We start from the raw sequence: 14,773 nt of genomic DNA on the forward strand, positions 1-14,773 counted from the left end.
TGCGGGCAGGGGGTGAAGGAAATTCTATTTTTAACTTTCATAAGTTTTAGGTACTTACCTTCTTTTTTAAAATCACGGAAAAGAGATCAGAAGTTCCTTAATTAATTTTATTACCATCCAAGGAAGCAGATCATTCACATATTAGTTGCAAATATTCAATTTCTCCAATCACACGATTAATTTTATTAAAACTTTTTAATTGCTGCAAAAATACAAATATCTATAATGTAACCATTAATGAAATGACAAAAAAAAATCTCACAGGAAAACAGTCAGAATGATTTTATCCATTGTACTGAACTTGGAAGATAGCTTTACTTTAACTAGATTTCAGAACAGATATGGGAAACATAAGAGACCACTATCTTATATCCATCAAAAACTTCTAAAACTGATTGTAGCTTACTTCAATTAAATGGAGATCAAAGATTATGAAAAAGAAATTTTCAGTACATTAAATAGGGTATAGTAAATGAAAAAGTGTGGGGGTTTTTTCTTTAAAAGATTTGCCAGTATAGTCCACTTTAAACACAAGGTATTGCAATGTATTTTTACTCTTATTAATCCTCCAAGATACTATATAATATGCAGATAATGTACAGATTAGCACCAATGAAATTTATTTTAAAAAGCATGTCACTGATGATTCAGTATGATGACTCAAACTAAGGCTCATATCACTGAATTCACTTTCTTTTCTTCCACGTGTAAATGTATTTACTAAAACCAAAGATCTCAACTTATCAAGCTTCCCTTAAGATAAAGTTAATAGAAGCCTGTGTGTAGGAAAAGCTGCATGCAGAGCAATTGAAGGTAAGTTGTTCAGCAATGGATTTTTGGAAAATTCGCATGTACCTACTGCCATATCTGTTTCTGGGGAAACAGTTTAGTGGCTGTAGAAATGACTAGCAGCAACAGTCCAAATAAGTCCTCTAGTTATTCATCAAGGAAGGGGGACTATCCCCGTCAGAGCAAAAGGCAAAGTGAGATTGAAGAATCTGGAAATGAAGCAGTGCTAAAGAGGCCCAGCTGCAGACAGGCTATTCTTGTCTCTTCTGCCCACTTCCAAGTGGCATTCATAATTCTGCTCTCAGTTACCTCCTACAGGGATGTAGCCATGTTTAAAAAAAAACAAAAAGGAACTAAAGTAACCACTCATGTAACCTTTTTATTTTTCCTCTATCATTATGTATCAGAAATGAAAGAACAGTAATCTTGCTTTGAGTCCTTTAAGATTTCTTCTTGGATCTCTTTTGCCTGTGATTTGATATTCTAGGAATATCTGGCTTTTGGGCATAAAACTTTTCTTTACACTTCAATCTTTATCCTAAAACTCAAATTTAATGGGCCCTCGAATGTTAACATGCTTAAATAATAATTTTAAAAACCTTAAAGTGGTGATAAAGAGTAAGTAGTTAGGTAAGTTATCTTTTGATAAATGTTTTAAAAGTGCAAAATCTGTAAGAAACTTTGATTTCCTTTTATTTGGTTCCATTTGCCATGTCTCATTTTTCTAGCAAGTGCTACAGTTTAGTGGATTATCAGGAAGTGTCAGCTTTTGATTAGACACACCTGGTGTATAATTAAGGTACCAGTCAATGACTGAAATCTTTCTTCAGTTTTCCCACTCTTAAAATAAATCTATTGACCAAAAATTCTCAAATCCTTCTTCTCCTTGGACATTCTAAGTTAAAATAAATAATAAAAAGTGACAAACAAGTGCATACCTCTAACATTAGCTTATTCTCATACTTCAAGTCTCCATCCACAACAGCTCTTTTCAACCTTCAGACCTCCCCATAAATTTTAATGGAAGTGAGGATTCCCACATAGCTGGTTTAACTCTAGTGACAATAAGCTTGTTTTACTTAATTATCTTTCATGCGCCCTGAAGCAGAAGTCTACGTCCCCAGAAGTCGTGAAAAATAGCCAAAACAAAACAGTAGTATTTTACTAGCTTCTGCCAATCTTTCAAAATGAAAAAGAACAAACATAAGATCCAATTATGCTAGACCTTGACTCCAGCAGTGGCCAGAGTTAACTATTAGGAAAAGACTATAAAGAAACAAATCAAGCATAAAGTGGCATTTCCTGTGGTATTCTTGCCTACAGAAATCAAATTAAGGACTTTAAGCACTGAAGAACAAAACCAGACCATCAATGTTTAACAGACAATAGGTCAACTCCTGGCTATGGTTACTGCCCTTTGAAAATCCTTTACACGTTTGACTTTCACATCACTTAACAGTGAAATCCACAATTTGCATGTTCGGGGGGGGGGGGGGTTGCTTACCACTTTAAAACAGCAATCTAAAACCACAAGAACTAGCAGTGCTTGATAGTATTTTGAGATAGAAAAAGAAAACAAGTCACTCTACTTAACTTCTCTATACCATTATGATTTACCTCCTCACCTCTTCTTTCCTCTACTCGCTCTCTTCCCCCCTCCTCAAGCTGAAGAGGGAAGTTTCACAAAATGGTTCAAGACAAACAGCTCACCACTGCTGAAGGGAGGTCTGCTTCCTCCCCCCTCCACTAATGCTCAGAGGATCCCTCCATGGGCCAGTTCAGTCCACCAAACCAGCAGGAAATGTACACAGCAAGAAAAAAAGCTAATACTTTTCCCCCTGTGTTGAGCAATGAGACCAGCTCAGCAAAAGGTCTGACTAGCGCCAGAACAGGGAAGGAGAGGTGGCGGGGAGGGAAATGAGGTCTCCCAATTTAGGACGGCACTGATTTCTCAAGGAACTTCACTCCTAGTCCATTCAGGGTGCAGTTTCGCAAGTGGCTTAGGCTCTTCTAACTCCTGGCTGCTGCTGAAAGAGCCCAAAACTCCCCTCCCTTCTCATTCCCTAAAAGACATGCGTTCTTATCCTGTCCCTTGGGTATCAATCCCAGTGTCATCTCCTGTAGTTGCATCATTAGCACTAGCAACAAAATCTGCCTCTCTGATCAGTGGATCATAGGAAGGCCATACAGCTTATCTGAAGGTTGACAGCTGAACAAGTACAGACAGGCAGGGCAACAGGCACCACAACAGGAGATCTGCTTTAGCGTTGTTTCATCTGTTAGACAAGAATGAGTCTTGGAACAGAGGGTGAAATTTAGGACATCTGTACTAGGTAGACTGAAGTTCCACCTTTCTGAGCCTCAGTCACAGGCAGAAACTAATAGTGGATGCCAAGAATAAAAATAGAATAAGAACTGTGCAAGCAAAAACAAATACTCTTGGTATATTTTCGCCTATCCTCCAGCAATACCCAAACCAGGCTCAACCTGAGCTAGAGTGGTACCTATGGGCTTAAGCCACCAGACAAAGACTCCTCTCCAGCATCAGAAAAACAACATTAGAACACTTCCCTGGCTGGACTGAGCTATCTCAGTAAGACTTTGAAGATCTTGTATTTGTGGTGGGAAAAGAAAGAAAAATTAAAAAAAAGAATTTCTCAATTTTGCTATTGAATAGTTTCACTATTAAAACGACATGCATACATTAACCATGGTAAATTAGCATATACCACGGATTTAACCTAAACAAACAGCAAACCCAAAGCTGACAGTATGTATTGTCTAGATAATGAAATATCTATGTTGACTTAGTTCAAACTTAAAAATTAGTAATAGCATAAACTGTGCAGGGTACAGCTTTTCTTCTTTTTAGTTAGTTTAGTTGTAGTATGATCAATTCCATGTATTACTATTATGCACAATTATACTATAAATAATTCAACAATTGCAGTAACAGTGGTGCTGTGCTAACCATCACCTACAGAGCTTAATATAACAGGTTCCAAATCTGCAAATTACTAGCGCACATTCTTGGTTTCAGTGAGGCTGCATAAGCACACATTATAGAACCAGGACCTAAGACAAAAAGTCAAGGAAGGAAGGAGGAAATAAATACAATATTTGACGCAGTTATTACTAACTGCTGTATTTTCTTAGCCATGAGTAACTACTACTTTCCTATATGGAGAGGATCTTGAGTTATGCCTTCATTTTCTTGATAGTGACAAAGCCATCATGAAAGATAAACCTTCTGTTTTAAGAGTCAAGATGTAACAACACACAATACAATAAGCATTATTTTTAGCCCCTCCTACACCTACAGCTTACAAAACTGAGTTACCATGACATTTTCAGGTTAACTTTGCAGGTTTTGCATTCATTAGGGATGACTACTGCAAAGACTATGAAAATCAGTTATATTTTTAAGTTAGAATGCTATTTCAATTTAAAGATGACTTGTTTTGCATCCCCTTTTATTAATAAAAAAGGACAAATTATACCTTTTACTTTAAACCTCCTTGAATTTCCAGGACTTCACATTCTGTCCCTGCCTCTCTGCACAGTTTTCTTTCTGCTCTTGCAGTACATTCCTGCAGATTTTATTAAATCCTTGCCATAGCAACAGCAGAAGTTCTCATTTTCCCCCTGCTGAGAAAGTCTGCTTGACTAGGGTAGGACTGGATGCCAGCAGGAGTATGGAGGGGGAGAGGGAGCAAGGAATGGAGGATTTCAACAAATCCAACTGGAATGGGAGCTCTCAAGTCACACACTCTCAAAACAGAAGGTGCTGGCTGAGGCTAAGGTGGGACAGGGTTTGCAGAGACACTGCAGGAAGGAACTTGGATGGACTGGGGGCAAAGAAGAAAAAGGGAACTGCAAGAGGAAAACTGAAAGAATGTCTGGGACAGGCTGGGGAGAGAGTAAAGAGAGTAGAGAGAAGTAAAAAGTTTATCAGCTCACTGCAAAGAGGCTCTGGAGTGGCAAAATAAGAAAAAAGAATAGCAAGTGATAGAATTGGAGAGAAATGGGGAGTTGGGAGATGCCGAAGAGCAGGCGAAAGTCATTTCTACAGAAGGAAGGGCAAGAAATGGGGCCTCTGTGGTGGTGATAATTGGGGTTACCACAGATCACCACTTCAGTTTCCCTTCTATAATCCCCCGGTGGCAGTCACCTTCAGTCAAGACTGTTGTTTTGCAGAAAAGACACAGAAACTACTTCACAAATGCCACCCTCTTTTTTTGCCACTGTTAGAAAGACAATAGTCCCAGAAAACTGGGCAACATAGTGGGTTTGTTACAGCAATGATCAAAATTAAATATAACTACAAATATATTACATGCATGGGCAACTCGCAATGGATGAGGATAGAAACTGAATGAAGCTTAAAGAAAACACAATGGGCCTCCTAATCCTGAATGAGATATCCACTTACACTATGCATATAACTTAATAACATTTTAACTCGAAGTCAAGCCAGGATGGATTAAGGTTGTTAGCGTAGCTGTAAGACATCTTCTGTATACAAAATGCTATCATATATTTAATAATTTAGTTTTTCCATAGATCTGCCATCTAATTCAGCACACACAAGTAATTATTTTTTAACTATTTTATCCTCATAGTTGAATGTGTGGCCCCATGCCATGGGTTAAGAATCCTATGAAAAAGGTATGTACAATTATAAATGACAGTACGACATGTATGTATAGTGGCACCAAACTAGGGTTGCCAAGCAACTATAACTACAGTATTCATAGCTTTTGAAAGATGGCTGAAAGAATTTATTAAGGTTGCAAAGTCAGTTTTGCATATGTATTTGCCCAGATTAAGAAAACCCTCTTTCCTTCTCAAAGAATTATTACACAGCATCACTACTGACACTGGTGATAATCTTGGTGTGCCACTTCTTTCTGCCAATTAGGATAACAACCTCAATAGATTACTATGGTCAACATGGACATGCACAAGACAGTTTTGCCAGAGGGGTCAAAGACAACTGTTAACACAAAAACAATGATATGCCAGAATCATGTGTTTCACTAGAGGCTTAGCAGCTTCCACTTCTCCCACTTTTTTTCAGAAGGGGTAACGAGACGGAGGAGGGAATGCAAAGAAAACAATATTTTAAAGGTCTGATCATTACTTATTTAAATTATTGAGATACTTCCAAAAAGGAATCAATGTTCAGGGCTGCTCAAAGGTTAAAAAAAATCCCTAGGGGGAGAGGAGAATCTGTGTAATGTTAAAAGTACCAGCAGCCAATCTGCTCTTCCAGCAGCTTTAAGATGTTTGCAGGTACTGTTTGGTATTCCTGCAACTTAAAAGAAAGCATGCATTGAAAAACACAGAAATATGATCCACTTCAGACAAATAGTTTTGTTTCTGGAGGCAACAGCGTCAACTTTAAATTACCCTTAGACCAATTATCCGGATTGCTGACTATCTATGTCACAGGTGTTAACTGAAACAGCACTGTGTAAAAGCAGTTGCGCTGTTTTCACAGCCAGTTCACATAAAGCAGTTTTTATGTCGGACAGAGCTCGAGTTAATAAGTCTAAAAGACCTAAGTAGTCTTCACATGCAGGGCCAACTCAGGACTTTCCATATCCAGTCCTGAAGCCAGGAGCACTACAAAAGGTACTGAAGACATACCGAAGTATCTCTGGACCACAACAACCAAGTCTTGCTAGCACCGAACCCAAGTTTATACAATTCAGCTGGTGACAGCTCTAGACAGCAGCTGCACAATGCTCCTGCACTATGAGAGGGGTTACTTAATTTGGATATCATGCCATAGGAATACAGAGCCAGCTTGCATCCAACAGTGCATGCAATATATTCACTCTCCTGAATCCCAGCACTCTTGGATGTGCAGTGCAGATACATCAAATAGCTCTGTCATGCTGACTCAGTATAGCTGGGTATCTCTACAGAACACTCCTCAATACCCACACAATATAGGATATCCCAGCCCTTCCCATTATCTTAGCTAATAAGAAGCTGTTGCATACAATCTTCTAATTATAACTACAATAAAGAAAGGAGACTTCAGTTTTTTATCCATACATAGATGGCAAGAATCAAAGTCGGTGCCCATGGCTAATGGGAAATGAGCAAGAAAGTGACTATAATTCATATACTGAACAGAAGACTGAAAAAAAATTGTGATTTATGCCAGAAATCTCACACGTAGGTGTAGTGTTGCCAGTCTGGAGTCCAGCTTTAGACATTTGTGGAAAATATATTTCATGCACAGGTATTTTCTTGATACTATGAATCTCATCTCTTTCATGCACTTTCACTTTTAATTGTGAAGTTCCTTGGTTAACCAAGAAAATTAACCAGTTTTGTTCTTGGATTAGCAAAAGTCACCGTATACCTAAGGAAGTAACACCTGCATTCTGCAATACATCATTTGCATATAATATTGTATCCTGAATTCACCAGTTAAATGCTTCAATCTCAAAAAATTGTTACATTTACATTTAAAAAGAAGCTGACAGTCTTGTTTAACTTTCAGAGCTTTCTGAATTTAGAAAAAAATACCACAGTAAAGTTGCTTGGCACTGGGATGATACTTAAAAACAAAACAAAACAGTATCAATGTCAGTGCTACAGGCAAAAGAACAGTCTTGGGAAGATTCCATAGTTTTAGAAAGGTGGTTTGAGAAAGGGCTGCTTCACAAGAATCAATACAATCTCCCCATAGGTTCATGATGTAAAATTCTATAATCAAGGCTTGTAGATTTGTAATTATGGTATGTCAGCCACATTTAAACAAGAGTGTTAAAAGATTGTTAAAGTTAAACTAACACAATTGCAATGTGAATTGTCTTAGTCTCATTCTAATCTACTGGTGTCACTTTCATTTAATCAGATGGAAACTATGGCCAAATGTCAGTGCTATTTTCACATGCCCCAACTTACTTTGTTCACAGTAGTTTTTAAAACCACTGCCAATCTGAAATGGGTATAAAATACTTTTTTCTTCTTCTAATCTATTAACTCACTATCTGACAGGTTGTCTGAGCTTGGATTTACTGAGAGGAAGACTCCTTTGAGATAAATAAATTACTTATTAGGGTGTAAGCCACAAATATAGTAAGCATTATTATGTTCATCAAACCTATTTTTTTGTATGATTGGCTAACAAAAGTATGTAATCACTGAAAGCCTGGCTATTAAGTCTATCAGAAAAAGCAGAAGGTTCTCCCCTCTCCTAGTTCAAGTTTCTTTCATTAATATGCAACAGTGTAAGAAACACTGAAATATGCAAGTTATCCATGACCTACAGTAGACTCTCTCAAGAGGGGTACTCAGAGAATCTATGCTATATGGCTAGAAAGAAACACATTAAACAGGAAGCTGTTCACCTTTGTTCTTAGTTTGGGAAAAGTGATGAGTTAGGCGATTAAAAAAAAAGACAAATGAAAATACCTAAAAGTTCAATAAATCCTAATCGTTCTTGTCCCTATTTTTTTTGATATACTCTTAGCCTGAAAGCTGAAGGAGCTTGAGAACCACTATTACATGCTAAATTCAATGGACTTTTCTAAATTGCAAATTCAGAAAAATTTAAGGCAAATTAACTGAAATGTTAAGTCAGTGGCCTTATGGCACATTTAATAAGCCTCCCTGCGAGATCCCTCACATGAAGAACAAATAGAGCTACCTTAGCTTTTTGGAGTTCTAAATTACAGCCATATATAGTAGCTCCACTCCCAAATGAGAGGAAAATATTAAAATTCCTAAGTTGACTCAAGTCACATGTGCTCCCATTGTAAATAAAACTTTTGAGCCTCCACATGCAAAAATGACTTTGTAGACCATTCAAAGTTTCATAAGTCTCTGACATTTTCTTCTGATTATTCAATTCAGAAATAACATTGGATTGAAAATACATTATTTTTCTGTTCAATTATAAGATGACACTTCAAACAAACCTGAAGTGACCATTGTGATTACCTGTTCATATAGAGTTCTTGGTTTATTTTGGGTATTGTTTCAAGTCCTCGGGGCAAGAAGGATAGGAGGAATACAGCATTTTTCCAGCAGCCACAACTACTTCTGTGAGAGATTCCCAAATGCAGAGGTCCTCTTTATGAGGGTTGGGTGTTCACTAAAAGGATGAAGACCAGCAGGAGTACAGAACCAGGTTTCTAGTTTGAGGAGGAAGGGTAGAGTGGGACAGAGCCATGCCTCTTCTCATGCTGCATGCAACTGTCACAGACCCAGGAACTACTGCTGCTGTTGCCAATACCTAGGCAGGCTAAGTCTGGAAATGCTCCGTATGTCACACACACTCAGGCCATAACTAGGACCACGTGCAAGATCTATTATTTCTAATAAAATAATAAAGTATAAAATATTTAATCTCAGGACTATATTGATGAAATAAAAATGGAATTTTAAGAGAGCTGCAGGGCTGCAGAGAGAGAAACAAGAAAGTTAACTTAAGGTTTGTCCCTTCTTCCACAACAATTATCCAGGTACATGGTCTCCCCCCACATGAAGTGTAAGATCACGTATTCCTTTTCTTTTCAAACAATAAGTTAACTCTACCTACAGCTTGCCAGCTGCTTCACAGTAGCTGTAGATGTGCATATTGTCACCATACAACCACAAGCTAAGTTTGCCCCTTAGCTTATTCATTCAGCCATTCTCCAAAAGCAAATCTGAATCCTGCTTGCTCCACTTGTGTCCCTTACTCAAATGTTTTCATCACCTTCTATGTACTAGCCCTGGCACATATGCAGCTGCATGGTGAGCTGGTTCAGTCAGGCCTCATCCTTCAGAACAACTCTTGTTTCTGCTTTAGGTTATTTTTCAGTGGATTGGCTCCCTGAAATATATAGGTTTGTGGCCACTTAGGTCCTTTTCTTGGCACAAGGGATGAAGCTGTAACATAGCAGCTCAGATTCACCCTAAGCCACCATGGAAGAGCACTAAGTCTCCTATAATGAACTATTAAGCTATTCGAAAACTACCGGTTCTGCAAGCAACCTCAAGCTGTTATTTGAGACACATTTAGGCAGCAATAGAACATCATTAGAGACCCAAAAGTATTCAGTCATACTATAATTAAAAATCTTTTTAATGAAATGCTAAATGATTCAATGTGAACAAGAGATATGGGCTCACTACAGTCAGGATTCCTACTCTTCCACCCAAGAAATTACAGTCAGCAGCACTCAAAAATTTTAAGTAGAATATATAGAAATGTAGCTTGAAAGAACCTGTCATGCTTGTTTCATCAACCAAATCATAATCCAGTTACATGTATGATTCAGACATGAAGACTCCTGTAATGTTGTCAGAGGAGATGATGTCACTCCATGCACTTCCACGTCTTTCCTCTTCTTCCTATTGGATCTTCGGGGCAAAGCAGACTAGAACAAAGGAAATTTCCAGTTCTCTCCCTCAGAGATCACAGGCTAGAAGATGCGATTATTTCACTTCAGAGGAATGCCCACCCATGCCATGCTCCAAGACACACTGTAGCCTTTTAACTCATTAAACTTTGATTTGTCATTGCTTTTGAGAAGTCCCAGGCCTCATGTTAGGCTAACAGTGTAGGTCTCAGGAACAGTCAAGCTTTGCCTGGACTTGTCTTGGCCAGCCTAGAGATTTCTTTTAGCTTGTTTAACTGTAGCCACTATTATCTAATGACCAGGTGACAATTACCTGCTTTGTTTTAGCTTTTGCTCAGCTTTGTACAGTTGTGAAGTGTAACACTTATTATATTAGTTTTTATTATTAATATGTAACTATTCTATGCAGAATGAGCTATCTCTGACCTAGAATAAAAAAGCAGCATAAAGGAGTGCAGGCATGGGATGATAACGGAGGCCTTGAAAACACAGGCACAGGAAGATGCTGAAATGCCCCAGTGCTGTACCCACCAGTGGTCAAGTGCAGGTCATCAGAGGAATGCAGCCTTGATAAATTGGCAAAAAACAGTTTCAGGATACAAACAACCATTCAACATATGTAAAATACACCATATGTAATAAATTCAGATAAAATGTGGAACTACAAACCAATGAAGAAAAAGCAAGATGTGGAATGTGTTAACAAGCATATAAAAACGACTCCAAGCGGACTCAGAGAGGGAAGAAACCATCAACACCACACTCCTCTGAGCAAAGGATTTGGGATCCTGATGACTTGCTTAAATTCCTCCCCACCAATACTGAAGCCAGAGTCCTTAGGACCCAGGGGGCAGTCAAAGGGTTTGCAAAACACCAGGGAAAGGATGTTTTTAGAAACATTAGAAAGTCTGTATGAACTATGGAACTATTAGTATCATTGTAACGGGACTGATATCAGTTCAGTTGAGTGTAACAAGTTGGTAACAAACTTAAGCAACCTACTCTGCAACTTGTGTGCAACAAATTTGTAACATCAAAACAAGCACCCATTGATTTCCATGTATCAGGCAACAGAAGAGGCAAACTAAGGAATAAAGAAGTTGTTCAACTGTTTGAGCATAGGACAGGGAAATAACACCACTAACTTCTAATCTCTTGTCCTCAGCAAGTCACATAGCCCTCTCAGACTCACTTAAACTGAGAAGCAGAGAAATTCAAACTAAGAACATGCAAGCTAATCTCAGAGCTACAAGCATGAAAGATCATGGCATAAAGATGTGAGACCAGCCCCACATGCAGGTATCTTCCCTACAGAACCACACTCACATCATTACACCACTGCCATGTCCAAGGGGATATAACCACATGGTATACAAAATTCACCGTGTGATCATACAGGCAGACACCAGCTCTGACTGAGGTCTCCACACAATGGTCCCTTGCTAGTGTATACTTCCCTCTCTGTTTCCCAGCCTTTAAACACGAGGAAAAAGCATTGTGCAGGAAACTGTTGTGATAATTTACCACTAAACAGTGATCATCTGAAGCACTATTACATATTAGCGCACAGTTCTCTCATTAAAACTATCAAGCAGCAGCAATAAGTCAGACTACGAAAACTTCTTCAAGATACTAAAAGTACAGTTGTGTTTTATTAGATACAACAGTTTTCTCAGAAGTATCTATACACAAATAAACTTTGTGTTTGAGTATCAGAAAGAACCCACAGCCTGAAAAAAGGTTAACCTAAATAATTCTGATTTTCCTGCACTTCAGAATACTTTGACTATAAGCACTGACACAAAACATGATCCACTTACAAATGCAAATAAGATGTTTACAATGTTTCTGTCCAGTGTAGCCAGTAAGCATAATGCAAGTTAATAAAAGATATGCAAAGCAGCAGGCAGTCACTGAACCACTAAATCAAACTTCACTGAAGCCTCCTGGCTTAAAAATAAATACATGTTCACACACAAGTTTATGATTTGCACACAATGTCCAGTGACAGAAAACAGGAGCTTAGAATCATATAATCAATTTCTTGTTTGTAGCAATACTTGAGAACTGCTCCCCATTTTAAGCCTAGGAACTCAAGATGACTTTATCTAGCATAAACATAATGATAAAACCTGTATATTCCATTCTTGAAGTCCAGTCTTTCAAATATAATCAGAAATTAGAAAGCATGCTTATTAATTTCAGTTAGTCAGAGACTGCTGACAATAAACAAGTCACAATACAAAGTTGATTGTATGGAACAGGACTATTTAGCATCCTGATCTGGCACTAATAATAATACTCCTGTCTATGCCTGAGTCAGTGCAGTCTTTGTAGGACGTAGCCTTAATAAGCCTCACTATGAACAAATTATCTAATATCAAAGCCCAGTGCTTACAGTGATAGTAGGAGGAATTTGCATGGATAAACTGGAACTTTTTTAAAAAATGATGACTACGTTAAAATCAAATGGAGACTCGAGTATCAAATTTATCAATTTTGCAGCGAGCATGCTGGAATGACAAATACCCTACTCATCATTTTTGGAACTACATACAGTTCTTCCATGTTTTGGTTAAATACACAAGACTTTCTGGATCCGAGAAGCGTTCAGCAAGGCTGACCTGTGCACTAACAGGGTAGCTCGACTCCCCGCGGCTCTCAAAGCCACTGACAGAACAGCAACCCCACTCAGCTGCGGTTACGAGGGAGGACGCCCCTTTTCTGCCGACCGTGAGCTACGAGACGAGTCCAGGAGCTGTCGCAGACTTCCGCCCCGGGTGCCCTGCGGCACATCCCGGCGCCGAGTCGCGCCGCCGCTGCGCCCGTCCCGCCGCCAAACGCTCCAGCACAACAGCCCTGGCCCCAAGCCCGGGCCCGGCCCGAGGCGCGGCGCTTCCGCCCAGCCCCGAGGGACCGCCGCCGCCGCCGCGGCAGGACCCCGCCGCGCTCGGACGGGCGGTGGCGGCCGCCGAGCTCGCCGAAGGGCCGCGCCCGCCCCGCGCTCGCCGAGGGCCCCTCGGAGGCAGCGGGCACCCCCCGCCTGCCCTGCCCCACCCCAACGGCTCCCAACGGCGCCCAACGGCCGAGGCGCGCGCGTGCCCGCACGGCGGGGGGAGAGGGAGGGAGAGAGGCGGCGGCGCCGCCCGCGCACTCACCGCCTCACGACGCCGGTCTTGATCTTGATCTGCCTCAAGCGCGGGTCGGCCATGGCGGGGCTGCCGGGGGGCGCGAGGCGGGCGAGCGGCGCGGCCGGTCCCCAGCGGCGCGGGGGAAAGGGCACGGAACAGGCGGCGCCGCGGCGCGACTGCGCAGCACAGCGCGGCCCGTGCGCATGCGCGGCGCCGCCGCCCAGGCCTGGGCGGCACCACCCGCCGACGGTGGCGGGCGGCGGGACTCTACGCCCCCCGCCTCCGCGCCCAGTGGAGTCGCCCGGGCTGCGGGGCGGGGTGGCGCCGTTGCCATGGGGCCGGGCGGGGCGAGGCCCGGCCGCGGGCCCGCGCGGACTCCGCGGGCGCGTAGCGGCGGCACCCCCCGCGCAGGCCCCGCCCCGCCGCGCGGCTGCTGCTGCTGCTGCTGCCGCCGCTGCTGCCGCCGCTGCTGCCGCCGCTGCCGCCGCTGCCGCCGCTGCTGCCGCGGCCGCCGGTCTCCGGGGCGCGCAGCGAGGCGCGGGGCGAGCGGCGGCGCCAGCGGCGGCGTCCTCCCGCTTGTGCGGCCCTCGCGCGGGTTCCGGGCGGCTTGATTCACTTCCTTGCACTCGCTCACCCTGCAAAACACGCATTTTTGACGTGTTTTGCGTCTGAAGTGTTCTTGTGTCTGAGAAAAAACGCGAAAACACCCTCTCAGAAGGGTGTAGGGGTTGAATAGTCCTGTTTTTAACAATGATTGATACTAAACGGCGTTCCTCAATGAGCTGGAAACTTTATCTGTCACTCCCCTTGAAATGATTTTATATGTGTTGAGCAGCAATATACTAGATATACACAGAGGTCTGGTTAGAAGTGACAAGTTCCTGGCCTACACCTGAGAATGGTTCATCACATTTTAGTAGTTCTTTCGGTTTTTAAAGCTGTGTATGGCTATTAGTAGAAGTCACTAATTCCGCGGACGCCTCGGGGATGCGGGAAGTGCCCCCTTCGCCGCCTGGGGAGGATTTTGGCCCTGCCAGGCTGGGCCAGAGCATCGCGTTTACGCTTCCCTCTATTCCTCCACGTGATGCATATTTCAAACACCGGCCTCCTCACTTGGTGCTTCCTCTGCTTCCCATCCGGAGGGAAGCACCTACTTCCTTTACATTTCGTGGCACTATGGGTGTCACAAAAATGGATGCTCTATGCAACGTTTTAAAAATATTTATCTAAATAATTTGTCCTCAGTGATTCCTGATGCTTTGCCAAGTGTAATTCACCTAATCATTTTTTTCATAAGTACACACGCAAAAAAGATTGACTCTGCTGTTAGGTTTTGCTCCAAATTTAATATAAGGTAGTTCTATATAACATAGAACAAAAGGATTTATTCTCAGGCTAAAATAAATGAAAAGGAAACATGAGTGCTGGTAGCTTCAGTCCTAGTCTTATAATTAAATGGTGTTTTATCATGAAAGGGCATCT

The 14,773-nt window shown here is 41.5% G+C and overlaps 1 protein-coding gene and 1 long non-coding RNA gene across 2 annotated transcripts in view; both read right to left on the bottom strand.

The window, feature by feature from the left end:
- The window catches only part of LOC136995276 (uncharacterized), an 8,241-nt gene extending 6,572 nt beyond the window's left edge, over positions 1-1,669 (bottom strand). The window contains exon 1 of the long non-coding RNA XR_010886821.1: positions 1-1,669. This exon is cut by the window's left edge and continues 154 nt beyond it. This is a non-coding gene — a long non-coding RNA (uncharacterized lncRNA).
- The window catches only part of TBCA (tubulin folding cofactor A), a 34,369-nt gene extending 20,900 nt beyond the window's left edge, over positions 1-13,469 (bottom strand). Inside the window, exon 1 of the mRNA XM_067315247.1 lies at positions 13,319-13,469. Within this exon, the coding sequence (XP_067171348.1) occupies positions 13,319-13,371 (53 nt within the window). The 5' untranslated portion in view covers positions 13,372-13,469. The remainder of the gene's footprint in view (positions 1-13,318) is intronic.
- Between the last annotated feature and the right edge of the window lie 1,304 nt (positions 13,470-14,773).

Source organism: Apteryx mantelli, chromosome Z, assembly GCF_036417845.1.
Source record: "Apteryx mantelli isolate bAptMan1 chromosome Z, bAptMan1.hap1, whole genome shotgun sequence".
Classification (NCBI taxonomy): Eukaryota; Metazoa; Chordata; class Aves; order Apterygiformes; family Apterygidae; genus Apteryx; species Apteryx mantelli.